The sequence below is a fragment of the Stegastes partitus genome, unplaced genomic scaffold, assembly GCF_000690725.1.
Source record: "Stegastes partitus isolate 25-593 unplaced genomic scaffold, Stegastes_partitus-1.0.2 Scaffold964, whole genome shotgun sequence".
Classification (NCBI taxonomy): Eukaryota; Metazoa; Chordata; class Actinopteri; family Pomacentridae; genus Stegastes; species Stegastes partitus.
Window position 1 is genome coordinate 160084 of NW_007578695.1, and position 22674 is coordinate 182757.

The 22674-nt window shown below is 39.7% G+C and overlaps 2 protein-coding genes across 2 annotated transcripts in view; one reads left to right on the forward strand and one right to left on the reverse strand.

The window, feature by feature from the left end:
* ric8a (RIC8 guanine nucleotide exchange factor A) overlaps positions 1-22167 on the reverse strand; it is a 24838-nt gene extending 2671 nt beyond the window's left edge. The window contains exons 1-12 of the mRNA XM_008294453.1: positions 22078-22167; positions 13686-13733; positions 11642-11855; positions 9764-9918; positions 9570-9650; positions 5869-5968; positions 5087-5274; positions 4443-4537; positions 4202-4352; positions 1766-1861; positions 1518-1662; positions 905-1049 (exon numbers count right to left, since the gene is read on the reverse strand). Of these exons, the coding sequence (XP_008292675.1) occupies positions 905-1049; positions 1518-1662; positions 1766-1861; positions 4202-4352; positions 4443-4537; positions 5087-5274; positions 5869-5968; positions 9570-9650; positions 9764-9918; positions 11642-11855; positions 13686-13733; positions 22078-22167 (1508 nt within the window). The remainder of the gene's footprint in view (positions 1-904; positions 1050-1517; positions 1663-1765; positions 1862-4201; positions 4353-4442; positions 4538-5086; positions 5275-5868; positions 5969-9569; positions 9651-9763; positions 9919-11641; positions 11856-13685; positions 13734-22077) is intronic.
* Positions 21018-22674, forward strand: part of ppp6r3 (protein phosphatase 6, regulatory subunit 3) — a 35179-nt gene continuing 33522 nt past the window's right edge. The window contains exon 1 of the mRNA XM_008294450.1: positions 21018-21028. The gene's annotated coding sequence lies outside the window, so the exon portion shown is untranslated. The remainder of the gene's footprint in view (positions 21029-22674) is intronic.

Here is a 22674-nt window from a genome sequence, read left to right on the forward strand (position 1 = left end):
AATATGAAAACATTTTAAGCAACATTTAAATGAAGCAGCTTCAATGCATAATGAATAATTTTGATTCACATTAACAATGTTTAAAGGCAAAGATCTAACCAATACTTAGTTTCAAAATGAATGTCCATAGAAGCTATACTTCATTTTGGACTTAAAGAACTGGCCATACTGGGGATTCAAATCGGATGAACAAAAGCTCCAGAGCAGCTACTAAACGATTTTACGGTGAGATGTTTTTGCCTGCAATCGAAATCAATGGAACTGCAGTATTTTGAATCATTTAGTGATGTCTCATGTGTTGTCCCTGCTCTCACTAGCACTTGGGACTTGGAGCTAGTGCAGGAGAACCAAACCCATGGACAGGGCTGCACTCAGGCTGCATTTGACATAAAAATGTGAATGCCACCATTTTTCAAAGGCTGTTGAGCATGGCACGTTCACTGAGGAGGCCATCTTGTACAACTATGACCACAATGGATGTAGCATTGGCTTGATTTTAAATGCATCACGTAAGACAGGGCTGCAGCTGAGTATGTTTTTTGATTCAGTATCATCAATATTTACTGACTCATTGTTATAAGGATGTTGTTTATCCTGTAATTAACTGTTCTGATTAGGCAGAAGTAAAAATGTTTTTTGCAGGAGTTTTTTCAAAACTCCCTCTGGCTTGTTGATATGGTTAAGGACACTTATTGGATGTCAAAATTCTCACAAGTCTCCCTCATCTATAGAGCTTAGGATTCTTCCTTTTGGTCTTCCAGTTGTGCAGTTGATACTGACTGTCAGGTGGAAATTTTTATAAATGACCTAGGGTTTAGGGGATTAAAACGAAAAAATGGGATTTTTGGAAAAGACGCTACTCTGACTCAAAGTTAAGATGACACAGTGTTGTGGTGGTACTGACAGGGCCTTGGCTTCTCTGTATTCTTCTGTCTCAGAGTCTTCATCCTCAGAGTAGATCCCAGAGTCTCTACCCCCTCTGAGCAGTCCTCTGGCAGCCAGCAGACCTGCAGCATTTCCGTATCCAGTGTACTTAATAAACCTTGAAACTTGATAGGAAAGATATTACTGTTAACATGGAAGTATATATGCCACAATAAAAGCAATACATTTAATAAAATGACAACAAAATCAACCAAAGTCAACAAGCCTTTGGTTGGACCAATGACCTAATCCAGTTCAAATACTAATAACGGATGTTTTTATGTATAAGCTGCTTAGGCAGCATCCATGGATAAAGAAAAGCAAATCAAGTCTTACTTCTTGACTCCTTTGGGATCCCCAAAGCTTAACTTGGATTTATTTTCAGGAAAGGTATAGTAATTTAAGCAATACTTGTGCACACCAGTGATTTTAATGCCATCAGAATGGGGCTTAAGTCATATTGCAACTACAGATTTTACAACTTTGACAATGAAGTACTGAAACACAAAGGCAGTGAACCATCCGCTTAAAGTCAGCCATACAAACGTCAACATCTACGACTAAGACAAAGACAAAACAATATACTTTTTCACCATTTTCTTTGCAGAGAACAAAGAGGAATTCAGCAGCGTAGTCCTTGACGTCAGTGTCGATGTGGGTCATAAGACGGACTATTTTGTTCCTCAGAGCATTGCCCACTTCTGGCCTGTTTGTCACATCACGCAGTGGGGGCAGGACCTAAACAAACAATATACATGGATAACAGAGCCACCAAAATAGCAACAATGCTCATATTTCATCTCTTCAACAACGATTCTCTTTGACTTTGCCCAGTACTGACTTTTGACCTGAGGAACTTTCTGGTCTCTCTGTGGATGCGGGCACTCTCCGTCAGCAGATTCAGTGATGGGAGAAGGGTCTCCTTCAGCTTATGTCCCTGGGAGGCAGACAAGCAAACTTTAATATTGAAAATAAACGCAACCAATCAGCTGAAACCACACTTTTCCCTTCTAGTTAATTTTCCATGAATACACTTCGATACAGCACTCATCCAACAGCCACCCTTTTAAGCAATGACCTTCTGTGGCCTACATTTCTTGCAGAGGGTGTCGATAATCATCCTCTGAGACTTTCAAGTCAGCAGGCTTCCCCGTGATTGTGGTTACTTGTACTCTACTAGACTGAAAGAGACATAGTATTTATACTGTTTGAATAGTAATTTACTCAAATAAAATATTCTAATATTTTTAGATAATTTTATGAGCTATAAGTCAATCATCGAAATAAAACAAATAATGACTTGAGTATAGAATGTATAAACTAAAAAATGTTTTTTCACGATATTCTAAGTTTTTGAGTTGTACATGTATATATACTGTTGTAAAGAAAAGTTTACATTAACTTGAAAAGTCACTGTATATCATGGCAGTCTTGAGTTTTCAGTGACTCTTATAACTCAGGTTTTGTTTGTGATTGAACCTTTGAAACATGTTGTTTTACTGCTGTGTGAAAAAGGTACATCCAGCAACATTAATATTTGGTTGAATGTTTATTAACTGCCATTTTCACCTCAATTCGACACACAAGCTTCTGCTTGTATCTATGACCACTCCTGTTGACAGAATTGGTACAGTTAAGCTAAACTTGTTGGTTTTCTGACAGTCTTGTTTCTTCAGCACAGTCAACAGGTTCTTGATGGGTTTCAGTCAGGACTTTGGGGAGACCAGTCTACAATCGTAATTCCAGCTTGATTTAGCCATTTCTTTATCACTTTTCATTGTCTTGTTGGAACACCCAACTGTGTCCAAGATCCAACCTTCTGGCTGATGATTTTCGGTTTTTCCAAACAATGAGGAGGTAATCCTCCTGCTTCCTTTTACTTTGTGTAAAACATTAGATCCACTTGCAGCAAAACAGCCCCAGAGCATAATACTACCACCACCATGCTTGACAGTAGGTATGGTGTTCTTGGAGTTAAATGCTTCAACTTTTCTCCTCCAAACATATTTCTGGTCATTGTAGCAAAAATAGCTACATTTTTGTTTGATCTGAAGACAGAACATTGCTCTAGAAGACATTTTCTTTGTCCACATGATCAGAAACTAACTTTGTTTGAGTTTTAAAGTGTTGTTTCAAGGGGAAGGCTTTCCTTTTAGCATTTGAATTGTCTCCAAGTGTTTTTCCTGACTTGTACTAGTCAGTAATTTGCTTTTTCAGATCTTTGCTGAGCTCCTTAGACTTTCCCACTGCAGTGTTTATGGCTGAGTGTCTCAAATGGGCCCTAATTAAATTGGCTTAGAGAAGTCAGCAGCTGTAGTCCATTGTAATCACTCGTAAGAAGTTAAGAGGCCAGTTAAAGATAATTAAAGTTGCTGTTTGTATACTTTTTGTCCAAGCAGTTTGTGTCATTTTTCCAGAAGACCTATGATAAATTTATGAAAGAACCTACTTTTTTTTTTTTTTGTGACAAAGACGCATGTGTTTTAAAGATTATTATCAGATCACACAAAATAAAGAGTTGTAGCAGTCATTGGAAACGTAACACTGCCATGATATACATGGTCTTTACAAGTACATGTAAACTTTTGTTCAAGACTGTGTATACACATACACAACAATGTAGAGGGTGTGTAGTGTTGTCTGGCAGTCCCAAGCATAGAGGCAGCCTTCTTTATCAGTTGATGTAACCAGGTCTTAGGCTGCTGCCTCCTACAGAGAAAACTGAGCTTTCCACAACAGACTACTTTGAGACATGTAACATTTTGCTGGACACATTGAAGGACCTAAGCTTTCTCAAGAAATAGTGACTCTGTCCCTTCCTGTAGACTGCCTCAGCATCACCTTTCCAGTTCAGTCTGTTGTCATTGTGGATGTCTAGGTATTTGTAGTCTTCCACACCACAGCCTCTTCTCCCAAAATGAAATCAGTGTTTACCTTACTCCTGGTTTTCCTAATATCTGCAATCCTCTCCTTCACCTGTATCACATTTAATAGGAGGTGGTTGTTCCACACCATGTCACAAAGTGATTCAAAAGTTTCCTCTTTTCTGTCTCCTGAACACCACTAGCTCAGTCCCAGTTGTATTGTCTGACCAGTAATGTGTCTTGTCTGGCTTGATTTTGTTTTGTCAGTAGGACTGTGTTCTCTGACCTTTGCAATTAATTTGAGAAGCACAGTGTTAATATTTCATGTAAATTAGAATATGCTTTGGGCCTGTACATTTCTTATAATAGTATTGAAGGTAATGATCACACATACACTTAATCTCTTGTCTTACCCGGTCGAGTTTTCTCTCCATGAATTCTAGCAGCATGTGGACAGCATCCATGTTGACTCCCATGTACTCGATGGAGCCTTGTTGCACCTTAGGCATCAACAGTACATCCAAACAAGCCAGCGGGAGGTTACCTAGCAAATTCACAGTATGGCTGACAAAGAGAGAAGAAAGGAGCAAGCATCAGAGGCAAGCAATCAATGAATCTAGTTATCACTGAATGGAGAATCAAGAGTCGTGCTACCTGTGAAACTCCTCTGTCCGCTCGTCTCCATCCGCATGGCTCGTTAGACAGTGTCTCAGTATGGCTCCCAAATGTCTGTACTCTGCTGCCTCTTCCTTCACACATACAGATCACACATGAGTTACTCACATGTTCTGAAGAGAACCCTTAACACTGTTGGTCTTTTTTGTATATTGTACAATTTCTTGTATGGAATAGGCAGGAAAAACTGGCCAACTAATATTCTGTTGTTTTCTGACACTGAAAACAAGGAAATCCATATCTTACATCCTATTAAAACAACATAAATATTTTTGACATGTCCAGCATAAATATAATATTATTGTTAATGGAAGTGAAATACTCCTGTTAATGGCCATTTAATTTTCCTTTATTGGTGACAAAGTAAAACATTTTGGACCAGACTGCATTGTATCAAGGAACAGTGGCAACAGGAGATTTGTTACTGCCTTTTCTGACTTTTAATCTAATGCCATCACAAAGTTGACTGTTTTGACTTGAAGTGATCCAAAAACTGCTTGATGGATAGATTTTGGTGATCCTTTAACTTTTCAACCCCAAGCTGCAGCAGTACTAAACCATGACTGACAAAACGGCTAAAATAATAAGTGAAAACTCTCCGAACATTAAATGTTCTCCATTACCTCATCGACCTTGCGTCTGGTTGTGTCAAATGTGATATTGAAGAGAATTTTCAGTATCTCCATAGCTAGTTCTGTCTGCTGCCGGCTCAGTGGGGGCAGTTCTTCAGGTGGGATGCCTTCAAACCCTGCCCTTGCTGTCTCCAGTGTATCTGGCCAACATAGACCCAGTGTGGCATCCAACTGGTTGCCTACAGCAGTCAAAGGAAAGGAAGTTACCAACTTGTGTTTTTTAACTACTGACAAAAACTGTATTTTCTTGTAAATGCTTGTCTTATTGTGGCAATCGATTTATTGTGGATTGTTGGACTTCTAAACATCTTAATGGTTGCAGGCATTGGTGACCTGGAAGGTGAGTCTAATAATCACTTTCCATACAATTAAAAAAAAAAAAAACAATGAAGTTGTGGGAAATGTACACAAAAAACAGAAATGGTGGTTATTGTTATGTTGTTGTGCTGTAGTTGTTGAGATGTGTCGACACATCTATCAAACACTAATGACAGCTCTGAGGGCAAACATGCCCTCCCAGTATGTGTTCCTGGAACCTCATTTAATACCATCTCCTCATAAACGCTGGAACTTAGCTTCCAGAACTTGTCTCCAAAGTAGATGGAAGACAGTGAAAAAAAGCAGAAGCCAATTAGAAGTTCTCTTACAGGTCACTAAGTTCCCAGAGTGGAAAAATCCTATTAGCATGGGTTACCTTGGAGACTAATAACCTAGAGAGCAGACAGTGGTTACCCAGGTCAGTACTTACAATGACTGCATAGGAAATAAGTTACCTAGGAGACTGATGCCATGAAGCTCCCGAGCCAGCTGTGCCCTGACATCCACTCTCAGGGCAGTCAGCAGGAAGGTGAGGCGCAAATCAAAGAAACGCACCTTGAAAGACAAAGCAGGGACATGAAGAATTATTCACACCTTATCTGATTTTTCCTCCTTAACTCTAAGGCTAGAGATCAAACCTCAGTGTTTTCTAGTACCAACTGGAATGCATATGTCTTCAAGACAGGCACTGAATGTTTGGTCTGTCCAGGTCTGTGCTTATAGTTTTTGTTGAGAGGGTAATTCTAGCTTCACAGTGAATTACACATATTTTCAACACAATTTTGTCGTGTTTTTCAGCTACTTTGAGTCAAGTCAGCATTAAGCATACATGAATATGTTTGAGATGTTTGGTTGAATTTGTTATATTTCAAAAAAAGCTGTTTAAAAAATAAATAAATAAATAAATAAAAAATCTTAATCTAAGGACACAATTTAAGACTGAGTGTGGTGTCAAACTTACATAATCTGAATATGCATTTGCTAAAGCAAACCAACAGTATGTAAACATACAGTATTGTGTCAGACACAAGATTCCAAAGTGGTGGAAGACTGGCGTCTTATTCAGAATACATGAAATTCATTCATTAATAAACAATTTGGGAGCTTCGAGTGAGAAGAAACCAAAAAGAGTGGTGGGAAAACACGCAAAGTGACAGAATACATTCCTTTCAACACACTTGTATTTGTTGCTCCAACACGCAGCATCCCGATGACAGAATAGGTGTTATAAAATGCCCAAGCACATACTTTGTTTGAAATGATAATGGGCAGATGGAGAGTGGAGTCATAGACCTGAAATAACGTATCAGTCACGAGTGTTCCCACCCTTTGTATCATATAGTGCCATACATCTACAGTTTGAGAAGTTTGTCAATGCTGGTATGTAGAATGTTGTTCTATTCTTTCTGAAGAGTTTGGCAAAGTTGTTGGACATTTTGTGGTACAAGATTACATTGTCGGACACATCCATCCAGAGCATCCCACAGACATTCAATAGGCAGCATGGCTAAAAAATATTGATGCCATGATTATTACTGGAACATTTTCAGCTGCTAAAAAGAAGGGCAGTGCATTTTCCTGCACCAAGAGTAGTTGTTCTGTTCAGATATCATGTCATTGCAGGAATTACCAGGATGACCATGGGTGTGAGGATTTCATCTTGACATCACTGGGCATTATGATTGGCATCAATAGACATATAGACATGTTCTTTGTCCGTGGCATATCCCTGGCTATGCCATCACTCATCCTTCTTCGTGGACTGCTCTCCATAGATCTACATAGTGTTTCCCAGAATGATGCCAAACATGACATCTGCCATCTGCTCTATACAGATGAAGAAGAGATTCAGCAGTGAAAAGAATTGTTATTTATCTTGCTAGTGTATTGGTTGCCAGCTGGAGCAGATTAGCATGCTATTCTGCAATTGCATCAAAGCCTTGGTGTGGGCAACAAGATTGCAAATACGTTTTTCTCAGAAGATTCCTCACTCTTTGAGAAGATATTACCGGGCCATGCACAGCTTCATTTCAATTGCAAAAAAAAAAAGAAAGAAAAAAGTCAGGTTTGTGTTCTGTGGTCATGTGGCCAAATGTCCGTTCTACTGTACAAACAAAATTCTTAGTTTCAAACTGTGGAGTCAAGTGTCTGGCTGTGGCCCTAACTAACATGCTAGCATCGAGCATGTCAACAAGCCATTTTCGTCTTTCTCTTGTCATCTATGGCATGAAGACATCTGGATATAGCTGCATTTTAATTGGGCTTCTGTTTCAATTTAAAAAACTTTATTTGTCCGCTGGGGGCATGTAAGGCATGTAAAGTACTTGGATCAACAAATAATGTATGTAAGGTGCTAAAAATGACAGTATTTACATGAGCTATAATTTAAGGCAGAGGTGCATGTCTGTGATGGAATATGTAATGTCCCCATGCAAGAGAGGGGGATCAGTGCTGGGAGGCAGGGCGGCAGTGATGGCTGGGAGTTGAGGAGCTGAACAGCCCTGGGAACAAAGGATGCTCTCCTCCTCTGAGTCCTGCATCCAGGACAGCAGAGCCGACGTCCTGTCGGCTGATGGAGTGAAACCAGAAGGTTATAGACAATGTAATGACACTTTCAATGAACGAAAAGTAAAATGTCCTTAGGATGTTCCTGATGACACCAAAAGTGTTGAGCCTTCTCAGTAGATACTGCCGCTGCTGCCATTTTCTGAGGATCTCCTCAGTGTTGGAGGCAAATTTGAATGTGTTAAGAAAAACTGTGGCCAGGTATTTGTATTCATTCGTTATCTCTCCCAGCTTCCAATGGATTGTGCTGATAGCTGCTGCTTCTGCTTGCTGGAGAAAGTCACCACCATCTCTTTGGTTTTTTCTACATTTAGCTCCAGGGAAGATGTATCACACCACTCCACAAACTCATGGATTGCTGAGTTGTGGTGATGTGACGGGCCTGAAGGCAGGGACAAGAGAACTGCGTCATCTGCATACTTAACCAGATGACAGTCTGGGTGGATGGACCTGCAGTTGTCAGTATAGAGGATGAAGAGCAGAGGTAAGAGGATGCAGTCCTGAGGGGAGCCGGTAGAGGTGAACAAGAGGTCAGAGAAGGTGTTATTGACCAACACTTTCTTGTCAATGAGTCAACGATTAGTTGGTCCTCCGAGTGGAAGCAGGTGGAGTTTCTCCACCAAGATGTGGCTGTAGAGGGTTAAGGGGTTCTTTTATAGTCACTGGTCAAAGGAGTGTCTGTGCTCTGGTAATGCTACCTGATCATTGTCCTTTAAAGCCATATCCGACTGAGATGCCAAGATTGACTCAGTGGTCAAGCAGCTCAAAAAATTTTTGTGGACAAATGTAACACCTGTCCAAAGATCCATCCATTATCTATACACCGCTTAATCCTCACTAGGATCGCGGGGGGCTGGAGTCTATCCCAGATGACTTAGGGTGAAGGCAGGGGACACCCTGGACAGGTCACCAGTCTATCACAGGGCCACACTTAGAGACAGACAACCAAGCACACTCACATTCACGCCTACGGACAATTTAGAATCACCAATTGAACTCAACATGTTTTTGGACTGTGTGGGAGGAAGCTGGAGAACCCGGAGAGAACCCCTGCACGGGGAGAACATGCAAACTCCACGCATAAAGATCCCTAACTGGGACACGAACCGGGGATCTTCTAGCTGCGAGGTGACGGTGCTAACCACCAAGCCACTGTCCAACTATAACAACAGAAATCAAGATTTTTAACTTTACATTGAGGCCTGCAAGGTGGCTCAGTTGGTAGCACTGTTGCCTCGCAGCAAGAAGGTCGCCGGTTCGCGTCCCGGTGGGGGCACCGGAATCTTTATGCGTGGAGTTTGCTTGTTCAGCGTGGGTTCTCCAGCTTCCTCCCACAAGGACATGTTGAGGTTAATTGGTGATTCTAAATTGTCCGTAGGTGTGAATGTGAGTGTGCTTGGTTGTCTGTCTGCTTGGTTGTGGCCTTGCGATGGACTGGTGACCTGTCCAGGGTGTCTCCTGCCTTCACCCTAAATCGGCTGGGATAGGCTCCAGCCCCCCCGCGACCCTAATGAGGATTAAGCGGTGTATAGATAATGGATGGAACTTTACATTGAAGTCAAAAAGAAGATTATTTGTTTGATATTCTTACCTCATGGTTCCAGGTGGGATCGTGACATTGCTTCATCCTCTCTGCCACACCTTTAATCAGCTGCAGATCTGCTGCTACCACCTGCCATCCATCCATCCATCCATCCATCCATCCATCCATCCATCAGATTTTATAAACAGCACTAAACAAACATAATGTCATAATCTGAGGAATTCATGACACAGCAGACTGACCTGTCCTGTCTCATTGTGTAGGAGGATGTTACAGATGGACTTGAGAGCCTCAACAATCACTTCCTGGTCTGGGTTTTCTGAATGAGGGGAGGATTCCTTAACTGTCTCACTGGACCCTTCTGCTGCCTCTTCCCCATCTCCTCCCTCACCCTCCACTGCGAAGAAAATGAATTGGAAAATTCAAGTAACTAAGTGCACATTCAAATAATATTTATACTGAGTTTAGGATGTTGTACACATGAAGAATGGAGCAAAGGAGGCAAAGATCAAAAGCTTGTCTTTTGATTTTTTATTAATCAATTGTGCTGTCACAAAAATCCTCTTGCCAAATTTCATCCTGTGTAATCTACACAAACCAGCAAGCACTGTGAGAAAAACACAGCAACAATCTCATATTGGTAACCTCCAGAAACCCTGTTTTTGATTAATATGGACAACTGACACACAGAGAAGAGGCAAAAGATGTTGCAGCCAGAGTTCTGATAGGAACCAGTAACAGAAATATTTCACCCTTATTAGCTTCACTTCATTGGCTCCCTGTAAAATCCAGAATAAAATTAAAATCCTTCTCCTCAAATACAAAGCTCCTAATGACCAGCTCCATCTTACCTTAAAGACCTTATTGTACCATATCATCATAACAGAGCCCTTCGCTCTCAGACTGCAGGTCTACTTGTGGTTCCAGTGTTTCTTTGTTCCTTCCTACTGTTGCCAACCGCTTGCTCAGAAGGAGTCCAAAGGCAACTTTGGATTTTTGGGTTCTCTGTGTAAACTTGTAAGGTGTATCTCTTATTATGTTAAGGACTGTGTGATGACATACATTGTAAACTGCGCTATATAAACAAAATTGACTTGACTTGTCTTGAAGCTGCACATCTCTGAATCTCTGTTACCTGCTTAAGCAACCTCCATGGTAGTGTTGTATTCTTTGTCTATATGCTTATCCCCACCCTTACCCCAACCAGTTGAATCCTTTGAGTCCTTCCTGGTAAAGAGGAGGTTTTTTTTGTCTTCCTATTGCTGCCAAGTCCTTGCTTACAGGGACTCAAAAGGAACCTTTGGTTTTGTTGGGTTTCTCTGTATACATTTTGTAAGGTCTTCAACATGCTATGTGTAGTCCCTTGAGAAAACATATGTTGTGAACAAATTGGAATCATTTGACAATTAAGTTGGGGGGGTACTCACATCTGTTGTATACTGAATGTTTTGTAATAATTAAAATGAATGATGGTTACATTCTGTTTAGGTGAGCTTGGTCCAGGCTTGTGATATTGTGCTACTGTATTTCTGAAATTGCTTCCTGAGACACAAAACAGAATCAGTTTTAACATTATTACACCTGCCTACATAGACTGAGTGGTGAAAGTCGTACATTAGCACTTCACTATCAGTAGCTGCACACCTCTATCTATGTGTACACACGATAGGTTGAGACAGCACTGGAATAGACCACCTGTATCTAGGCTGTGTTCACAGGCCAACATAGAGTCTCTATAGTTAAGAGCGTAAAAAAAAACAGAGAGAGAGAGAAAAAAATGGAGTGTAAAACTATGCTTTATTTGCTATGAGAAGTCAAGACATTTTCTGCTTGATGCCTGGATTCATGAAACTAAGCCTAGAAAATGGGAATTAAAGGATAATTGAAGGAGGGAAACTGATATTTAGAACTTCTAAGTTTAAGACTGTATTCAAATTCAAAAGTAGTCTAAAAAAAACACTCAAGTAGGAAAAAAACTTTTTTTTTTGCAAAAACAAAAAGTATTAGTACATTAATATGAAGATTTGGGGAAGTTTCATGGGAGAAACAACAAAGCAGACACACCTGGGTAAAACCTTTTGAATGTATTGAAAATGTGAAGTGAAGTTGACAGGAATTACCTTGTCCCTCCACCAGATGGCTGTGGGCAGGTGTGGCAGGAATGTCCACAACAATACCAGCATAGCGGGCAAGAGTGAGCATGGCTGAGCGGCTGATGAATGGATCCAGGCAATGTTTGTCTCTGGACAGAATTCGAACAGTTTCTAGACAGGCCAGCAGACAGGAAGGCTGCAGATCCCTGTTCAGGAAACCAAGCACCAACTCCCCCAGATGCTGCATCACACAATAAATATATAGTGTTAGACGTATATTGACGGAAGCAGGAAAATCATAATTCAAGTTTTTATTGTGATGAGTAACTAAAGGCCTAACTGGGAAATGTAATCATGACTGAATATCAAATTTTTACATGATTTTACTTGCACTATTTAAAAATCTCAACTATTTCAAGGTGAGATTTATATCCATATGTAAATTCGATCCGGATCTCAAAATTCAAGTCAAATCAAAAAGTCTGATTGCAGAAATTTACATGGTCAAATTCAGACACTAAAATTCCACGTATGAAATCCAGACCATCTGCACATAGGGTCTGATTGTCAGGTCTTGCCAGAGCATACAAGACAGAATTCTCCATATACCAAAATGGTGTGATTAGCGATTCTGCCCAGTCTTGATTAGTTATCATGTGCATATATTTAATATAACTATTATACATGTGATGACCATTGATAAGAAATGCTGAGGCTTGGCCAAGAACTTTGTAAACATTCCTGTTTTTGTATATCCTGTAGTGACATTTCAGTTAATTTCAGTTACAACATTTTTAAAGTCAGTCATTCAGGGAGTTAAAATTGTTGCTCCAATGTTTACTAAGTTGACTTGCATCTTTCTACAGTCTGCGTGCAAATGTATGCTCAGTGTGAGCACATGTTTACAGGATAAGGAAGCTGGCACTGGCACATAAGCTGTACCTGAACTATGTTCAACCCTGAACTCTGGCTTCTTCCACTCTTAACCACAGTTCCCATGTGGGACTGCCAACCACAAGGTGAGATTGTTTCCTTACTGCTCTTTAGAGATCGGAAAGCTCCTCAGGTGTACATTTGGCAAATCAAACACATAGTCCCAATCACTTTATTGTCAAACAGAATCAGAATCATACTGTTTGAAAATACTTTTAAATACTTTTAATTGTCAAGTTACAAAATGAAGAAAAACTTTGTATAGATTGTTTAGGTTAATATTAGCAATGTTAGCGCAACTTTTTTACGGACAGATATTTACTGCTTTCCAAAGATGTTCCAAATGTGTTGGGTACAAAATCAAATCAAAGGGAATCGAACAATGTTTTAATGTTCTCTTCTACCAGCTATTCAGTTCAGAGGCCAACTTTCATCTAAGCTGAGTAAACTGGGTGAGGGTTAGGCTGTGAATGAATCTGACATAACATCTTTTGAAAGTGAGAAATCAGCTTATTGATTGTTTTTTGATCTGATGATTCCATCATATAGAAATTGAGTTATAGGAGCCAGTGAAAACTCAAGACTGCCGTGATACACATGGCGCTCCTGATATGTGAATAAGAACAAACAATTAATATTAGAGCTGTAATAATTCATGCCAGTCAGAGGTGATCATCACTCTGACCCTTCTGAGAGGAAACAACACTGGTGTTCTCCTCACCAGTGCAAGATGGGTGTATGGAGTTGGCTCAAACATTAGAACCAAAAAATCTGTCTTGTAAACAAACTGTGTGCTAAGGGATAGAGAGACATAAGAGACATAAAATGTTGCTCATTGCTTATTCATACCTTTTGTGAGCTTCCTTCCTAAAGCACCAGGCAGGCACACACAGGGGAGAAGACGGATGATACAGGTGACAGGAGGCCAGTGTCAATTTCTATACATGTTCTTTCACTGCTGACATCTGTGTTAATGTAAATGTACTGCAGAGTAAATTGTCAAGCTAGGCATGTTTAAGACGTGTTATTATCTATAGGTAAGACAATTATGAGACTCACACTCTGAGGTGCAATGTTTTTTCATGGACCTAACAAAAAGCTATCGTACAGGACACAGTTTTGGGAATGTTAAAATTACCTCTCTGTCCTGCTCTTCTTCCTTGCTGAATGTAAAGCACTGGTTCATCTGGAGGACAGAAAAGCAGAAGGCACAAAGAAAGATAAGACAAAGATTTAAAAAAGCAGAAAAAGCAGGGGAAATAAGAGACAGAAGATAGTAAGAAAAAGAAAGACTCTGAAAGACAGTAATATTTACAGGTTACAGCAAAACTGAGCACACCGCTTTGCAAGATCACTAAAATGATAAATAGTATTTTAACTGTAACAGAACGTTTAGGTTGACATATAGAATATTTGATGTTTTTGTGTAATGGTATAAACTGTGCTATATACAGTCATGGAAAACATTATTAGACAATCCTTGTTTTCTTCAATTTCTTGTTCATTTTAATGCGTGGCACCACTAAAGTTACATTACCTGAAGAATACAATGAACACGACAAAAAATGCAGCTGATTACATAATACCTTATGTTCTACTTGACATACTTAAGCCTAATAGTATTCCCAGGGTATATAAGAGGCCATTGCATGTCATAAGCAGTCCTGCACATGCAAAGGCCTCGAAATCAAATTGGTAGCTGGTCGCGACAGGAAACGTCTTTCTACCCCACGAGATGACCGTGCACTCATCTGTTCCTGTGTTAGGACTCATCAGCCCTGCAGGGACCTTAAAAATGAGTGGGCATTGTCGAGAAATGTGTCTTGTTCGGCAAGGACAGTTGAAAACCGACTTTTTGAAGCTGGTCTGAAGTCACACAGGGCAATGAAGAAGCTCTTCATCAACCAAAGACAGAGGAAAGCCCTGTTACTCTTTGCTGGGGATCACAAGGATTGGACTGTTGATGATTGGACTAAGGTTCTCTTCAGTGATGAATCCAATTTTCAGTTGATACCCACTCCAGCCAACTTACTGGTTAGGAGGAAGCCTGGAGAAGCCTACAAACCAGACTCTCTTGCCCCTACAGTAAAACTTGGGGGTGGATCAGTGATGATCTGGAGTTGTTTCCGTATGGGTGGAACAGGGCAAATGCAGTTGTGTGAAGGGTGAATGAACCAGGTCATGTACAGGGCTACTCTTGAAAACAGTCTTCTTCTATCAGCTGGAAAACTCTTTCCTGCGTCCAATAACTGGATTTTCCAGCAAGACAACACGGCAAGGTCAGTTAAAGCCTGAATGGAGAACCACAACATTGGAACCATGCCTTGGCCTGCTCAATCACCAGATCTAAATCTAATTGAAAACCTGTGAAAAAAATCATCAAATGCAAAATGGAGAACCACAAGCCCAAAAACAAAGCAAATTTGTTTCAATCTGTGAACAGGAATGGGCTGCTGTGACAGCAGAACAATGTCAGAAGCTGGTGGAGCGCATGCCAAGACGCATGGCCGCAGTCATCAGAAACAATGTTTATGCAATCAAGTACTAACTCCTGTGTGTATCATGTGACTAAAACAGACAGAAAAGAAAACATGGAATGTCTAAAAGCAGTGTTTGGCAGGACAATGCCATAGCTACTGATGTAAGAACCGAAGTGATTTTAGTTATTATCAAGAAAACCATGGAAAACGGCTAGATATCAGCTCTTAAATTAAACTCTTATGAGCTGTTTTTGTTGTGATCCTTATATTTGTCCAAACAAATGCACCTTTAGTTGTACCAGGCATTAAAATCAACACAACATTGAAAAAAACAAGGGTGGTCTAATAATTTTTTCCATGACTGTATGTATAAAACCAACAGCTTAGACTACACTAAAAGTACAGGCTGCAAAGAACAGCCTCCCTGCAACAAAAACATAATATACATGTAATTTAAGGTTACTTGCATGAACAAGGTTATAAAAGAACCTCAGCTGTCTCATTTGTAGCCCTGGCTTCGTCTACACTGTCACACAATAAGAAATAACCTAAACAAGTGAAAAAGCAGATTTCATAAAGATGGAAGGTTACAAGCGCAACAGTATGTCAGTAGCAGGTCAGCAGGAATAGTTATCAGGCACAGGAAGAGTTGTCCTAATCGTAACAAAAGGTAGCACATCTGTCACACCATGCATGACTCGCTATTTATGCACATTTCCATTGGAAACCAGGTGTCTAAGTACTTTCTGACTTGGCACAGGACCAGTCAGCGATGCTCATTACAGTGCAAAGGACCTCGTATGAAGAAGTCAGTCTCTATGGACAGTGTATTTTAAAAAAAAAGGAAAATACTGTTCACAAAATGGCACAAAACTTTGCCAAAGAACATGAAAAGCGACTGATGAATAGTGCCAGCTCATTCATAGGTCAGATAGGGTTTATCGAACAGAATAGAATCGAATAGAATAGAATAGAATAGAATAGTTTTTTAATTTAACCTTTATTTAACCAGGAGAGACCCACTGAGATTAAAAACCTCTTTTACGAGGGCATCCTGGCCAAGAGGCAGCACAAGTTACAATTTAAAAGACAGGTAAAATTACATACACATTATGAAAAACAGTGGCAATCAGATAACGTCGTCTCAAGTGCTCTCAGTTTGGATTTAAAGTTGCTTAATGAAATAAGTTCAGTCAGTTTCCAGTCTTTTTGCATCATAGAATAGAAATACTTTGTTCATCCCGGACCTAGGGATTTTTTTCAATACAGCAGCAAAAAAGAAAACACCAAATCACAACAAGAAAGGGTTACAGTTAAATACTATTAAAATAAATAAATAAACTAACTTTACAAAATGTGCAAATTGTAAAACAGTGCAAAAACAAAGCGTGTTACAGAGCAGAAAGCTGAGAATGGAGTTCAACATGCTTGGCGTGGACCTGACCATGACTGCCACAGTTGCTGAATATTACTAAGAGTAAAAACAAAGGGGTTGCAAGAGGTGCAGGGAAAATGACATTTATAGATGCCAGTATGACTCTATGTTTGTACCCAAATACTGAATGAAACGATGATTCCCAGTTTCAAGATACCAATGACAATAATGATGGTCCCAAACAAACTGACACAATTAAAGTTTTTTTTAAAAAAAGCGAAAACTTGATGATCTGGTCAGGTATGTCCCCTGACTTGAGTGTAATAGAACAAAGAGCAGCTAAGGGGCCTTTCATGCCAAGAAGCACTGAATATGCCTTCAAACATAAAAGGTGGCTGTAGTAAATATTAGAATACGAAAGATTCTCTCTTTCTTTTTTGTTGCATTATAAAACAAGTGATTAAAGATTTGGTTTTGTTTTGGGTTGCCTACTGTTCTGCAGGTCAGTCCAGTAAGTGTAAGAAAGGAAAACAAGCCTAGAACGAGGCAGCACGTGCAACTCTTTCTTGTGGGTTGAGCAGCAAATATTGGTTTAAAAGATGATCTTTCAGTACTGCTACACAAACATATGTAACAAGACATGCAACTAAGGTTGTTTTACTTGGGATTTTAAAAAAACCACATGGGGCGTCGCTATAGCTCAAGTGGTTGAGCTGGCCTCCCATGTGCAGGGCTACAGTCCCAATGTGGAGGTCAGGAGTTCAATTCCTGCTCATGACCCTTTCCCACATGTCCTCCCCCCATTCTTCTCCCCTACTTTCCTGTCTCTCTCTGACTAAAACTATCCAACAAAGGCTAAAAAAATAACTTTAAAACAAACAAAAAAAATACATCAGTTCAAAGTACAGTAGCATACCAACAAACACCATGATGGAACTCACTCCCAAATAATATTAAATAATATAATTGTGTAAATGATTATTTAAAACATGCTGAAAGGGGTGCCCTGGTAGCTTAACAGGTTGAGCGGGTGATGCATGTACAGGGGATCGCTGCATGTCCTTCCCCCACTCTGCTCATAACCGTTCCTGTCTTCCATAGACAATAAAGGCCAAAAATAATAATCATTTTAAAAAATGCTGAAAGAGCCATGCCATGCAACTTTGCTTATTAATAAGTCATTTGATGATGTGAAAGGGTTTGACATACGTTTCAAATTAACCCAAATACAAAAAACGTTTTTCTAATTTGATTACTTGTATAAAGTAAAATACCCAGCATTCATGGCTAAAAAGAATACAACTTAGTGAATGTGATCACAAACAGTAACCTCCCTAGACTTCCAAAAGATAAAGAACAAAACACAGAAACATATATCTGGAAATGTGTCTACGTTCAATATGCAAGTCCAATATTCACTTCTCTTCAACTCAAAACACTCCTATCCTCCTATCCTCTCTTCACGCCCCTGCAACAGAGTCAAGCTTCCAGCTCGATGTGACTTTTCGTGGCTATTTTTGCGGCTGTTTAGATGCTCAGATTCATGCAAATATTAAACAAGTGAAATTAAATGTGTGTGGTTCTCACTGAGAAGCTGTTCATTGTTTTCTTAGTTGTTGTTAGTGTAACTTATGCACCAGGAACGTGGGCTAAATCTCACTGTAACTATCTTTACCTACAGTGCAACACTGACTACATACATCACGTGTCAAACTACACTGTCCAAATACTGAAAGCTAATCCACACCTTCCAGTCGGTTCATGTGAGGACATTATAATGTCCAGGACAGTGAATAAGCCAGAGCAGGCTAACAGTATAGAGAAGCCTCCTGAGGAAGGTATAGACCAGAGACCATGCAACTTATATGGCAGAAACTCCTGTAACACTAAGCTCCTCATCTCTTAAGAGCTCTTACAGTAGGATTTGGCTTGGCGTTAGGAGACTATTTGTGTATCTGAGAATCTAATCCTGTCGTCTTAAACATCAGCTCCCACACTGTAGCTCAGAGAGCCATATAGCATGGCTCGTGAGGGGTTAGCAGACATCATGTAGCAAAGCTCAAGTGGCATTTAGACAAATGTAGAGCCAGCACGATGAGGCTATCAGCTTGGATTTTGTGAAACCATTGGTGCAGTGCACATCATACTAAAGTATAGCCTATTTAGTGAACGAGGGAAGTACCAAATACACTTTTGGCAAAGTGTGCTCTATCACACCCATTACAAATGTACTTGTTAGACATTGTTGTCTTGTGATTCATATGGAAAACTGTTTCCACCTTTAATGGCTCTATGTGTTTTAAAGATATCGGTAATTCAGGTTTTGCTTGTAAAAAGGACCATGTGGTGAAATGACATTGCAGATACTATTATAGAAGCTGCTATAGAAGCTGCAGCAAGTGAGAAGATGAGTCGGGGGCAGCTCATGGTATTTAAACCATAACCAAAGAAAGAAGTTCTAGTTATTTCTAAAACAACCCTATCACGAATGAAGCACTCATTCTCCAACATGGTTGATATCTGTAAATGTTATTACAAATCATCAAACTTAGCTCTTAAATGTTAAAGCAGCTTTCCACACTTTCATCCACTTTAGCAACAACAACCTGTCAGAACTTACTGACAGTTCAGAAATCCTGCAGAGAGATTTTGTCAGAAGAAGCTTATTGTTGTCTTGCAAATGCATACTTTTAATTGCACAGTGGCACTTGGTAGGTTACATTTACACAACTGTCAAGCATGTGCACTATTGCCTTTGAAGCGAAGTCACTGTCCACACAGCCACGCAACGTGTGCAGAGGTCGGCATAAACGTTTGCGGACTCGGGGAGATGACAAAATTGATGTCACACAGACCCATGTGGACCCTTGCATACTTGTGGACAGAGAAAAGAATAAGGAGGTGTTTGTTACCAGTGTAGCTGGTATTGTATTGACCTTGTGTGTCTGTGTGTGTGCATGGGTTGTCATGACAAAACGTGGTGCCGGAGACGCCTAATGTATCAGGAGCTATCACAAAAGCAGTTTCTAGTACTTTGGCAGGTGTTCACATGTTGACAAAGTGTGTCAACACGATAGTGTCACAGCCATGAAATATGTTGTCACGGTTACAGGCATGTAGTTGAGATCAAAATGAAGGCCAAGTTTGAAGGTGGCTGTGGTCTGAGTACTACAGCCTAGGGTGCTCACTGAGGACTAAAATGTCTTATGACTGTTACGGTTTAGGTTCCCTTTGGTTTTAAATGGTACTTATTAAAATAGTTGGTTTTCCTTTGTGTCTGTTATGCAGGAGTTCTCTGGTGATGATCTGTGCCAAATTTGGCGAAGATTTGACAGTGTTTATAGGCACTGACATCTTTTTTAAGTTTATGACAAAGTGCAATAGGGCCATTACATCATAAATTTTCAATTTTTAAATGTATTTCTGTTTGACCATCGCTGATATGGACATTTGTGAAAATATAAAAATAATACATTTTAAACTGATGTATTAAATATTTTCAGAACTTAAAAAAAAAACAAAAAAAAAAAACTTATCAAACCGCTTTCAGTATGTTTTATTTAAACAACAATATCTCAGGAACTATTAAATAAAGATAAAAGCCTGAATAATCTCTGATTATGGGTGAGTACATTAAAAAAAATTAATAAAATTGAAGCCATCATAAAAAGTCCCATCTTTGAATTCACACTAACAAAAAAAAAACACAAAAGATAAAGCAGAAGTCAGCTAGGAATATATTTGTACCTTATGTAGTTGCATGTCACCGTAATACAAAAACAAAGCATAGAATATTTTGCTGCATTAGCTATTGGAATAGTGGAATTTTTCCAGCTGGAATATTCATGCATGACATATATTTAATGGTAACTGACGCACTTACAGTATGTGAGTTAAACGTCAGTGGTAAATTGATTGTCATGATCGTTGTAGGTTTAAAACAGATGTCCTTGCGTTGTGTTCCATTGCAAGTAAACGTGGGCTTCAAGACCAATGTCACAAGCTGTACAGAAAGTTAAAGGCTGAGTACATGTGTATATATATAAATATATATATAGCAACTGCTTAAGTGTTTACCTTCCAGTGTATAGTAGGGCAATGAACTGAGCTGCATATATGCCTGAAGTGACTCAAAACAAGCTTTATGTGACTGCATTCAAAAATATTTTTTCCCTCTTATATCTGGACAACCCTTTTGAAACTCCACAACCCTGTTGTTCTTGGATTAGGCTACAGCGCCTATAAAAACTATCCACCTCCTTTGAAAGTTTTCCCTTTTATTGTTTTTCAACATTGAATCAATGTTAATTTAATTGGACGTTTTTGAACAGAATTTACTAAGCAAAAAACAAAAAACAAAAAAAACAAAAACTGATTTCTCCAGATTAATGACAACTAATTAAAAATATAAAGGTAGTTAAAATACATGATCGCATAAATATTCACCCAGTTGGCGTCGCTATATAGTAGAAGCACCGTTGGCTGCAGCTACAGTATTGAGCCTGTGCGGATACATCTCAATCACCCTTGCACACTTGGACACCTACATTTTATCCATTCTTCTTTGCAAAACTTGTTAAGCTCTGTTGGGTGGCACAGGGATCACAAGCGAACAGCCCTTTTCAAGTCCAGCCACAAATTCTCTCATGATTTGAGATGGAATAACACAATACAGCAACCACATACATAGGTTGTCAGTTTCCATTCATGGGATCTCCCAAGATATCACAGGCATAACGAGCTTCTTAATGGGGCCAACAACTACTATTAGGAAAAACACACCTTTTCCTTATTGCAGCACCACCCAATGCCTAAAAAACATGGGGTTGAGTCTACATACCGAGGTTGCCTTTCATCAACTGTGGTTTAGATATGACCTCACCTCCAGTTTGGCAGCTTCGCAACTCATCTGGAATGGTTGTGACAAATGAATGCCTTCAAAATTAAAGAATCCATACAATAACCTCTGTGTGATTTATTCTGAAGATCATCCGTGCCGTTGGAGGGGAAGTGAAAAACTTTTTCATGAAATCCAAAATGGCACAAAATACATACTTTGCAAATTGGTGTTATAAGGTGGTTTGAACTTGGCTTTGTCTGAGGATGCCAACGAACGGCACCTCGTTTTAGTTACACAGACAAATCTGAGGTCCACTGGTGGCACTTCAGAAGCAGACATGAAACTTGGTAAAAACAATCAGGCCACTGTATCCAATCAGCGTGCCAGGTTTCACTTGTTTTTACCATGTGGTGCTTAAAGCTGCCATAGACTCCAATAACTGAGAAAGACAGAATAAGATGAACAAGAAAGGAAGAAAAAAACAATAGAAGGCAGAAACACAGTGGGTGTCTTAGGCCACAATAATATTTAGTACTGTGTATAGCTTGTTCTGCTGTCCCCAAGTGGTCAAAGATATTTATCAGTTCAGTTTAAAACCGGTGTAGAATTGGGATACGAAATAAAAGGCTTTATGTTACATTTCTCTATCTATTTCTATAAATCTCTATTTTTGTATCGTCTGTAAAGGTGATGGAAGCATTATCATCTGAGCTGAAAAGTTGACTTGACCTAGAGCTTGAACAGAAGCTAAAGACAGCAAAGCAGGCAACATCCCCAGAAGATGTGTGCGATCAGCTGGACGCCTGGATGAGAGGCTCTGCTGCTCTCTGGTTACCTCCTTGTTGTAGCTCTGTAAAGCCGTCAAAGCGCTGTCTTGGTCTCCCGTCTCCATTTGCTCTATGATGGCATTTAAATCCATTTTCATCGTCATCAAGCTAGCTGCTTCTTCTTTCTGCATCCACCGTCTGAACAGGACTGTCTCTGCGTGTTTGCTTCCAGACTGTAACTATATACACGCTCTGGTCTGTCACCACCCACGGATGATGTCTGAATCCCTGTGAGCCGGCGAGAACCGATTAGCTGAAAGGATTTGTGCAAGTCAAGTGCTGCGTTTAATGTCCCAGGGAAATGCAGAATAAACGATGTTGTAAAAGTTTTCGTTCCGAAACTTTCTAAAATATCGATTTTATTAGACAAAAACAAATGCGCATGTTCATTACAGCGGATGTAAGGAGGAACGATATGCGTGCATCGTGAGTAAAACAAATTTTAAAAAGCTCAAAATGTATGAGCTCGCGTTTTACAGGTTTACACTCTAAAGCATCAAGTACAATATTTAAGCATTAGTGTTATAAATGTATTCATCTTCCTGTTTTTAACCACTTTAATGTCAGTATCGCCAGCTCTGCAATAGTTTGTAGCTGAAAATATG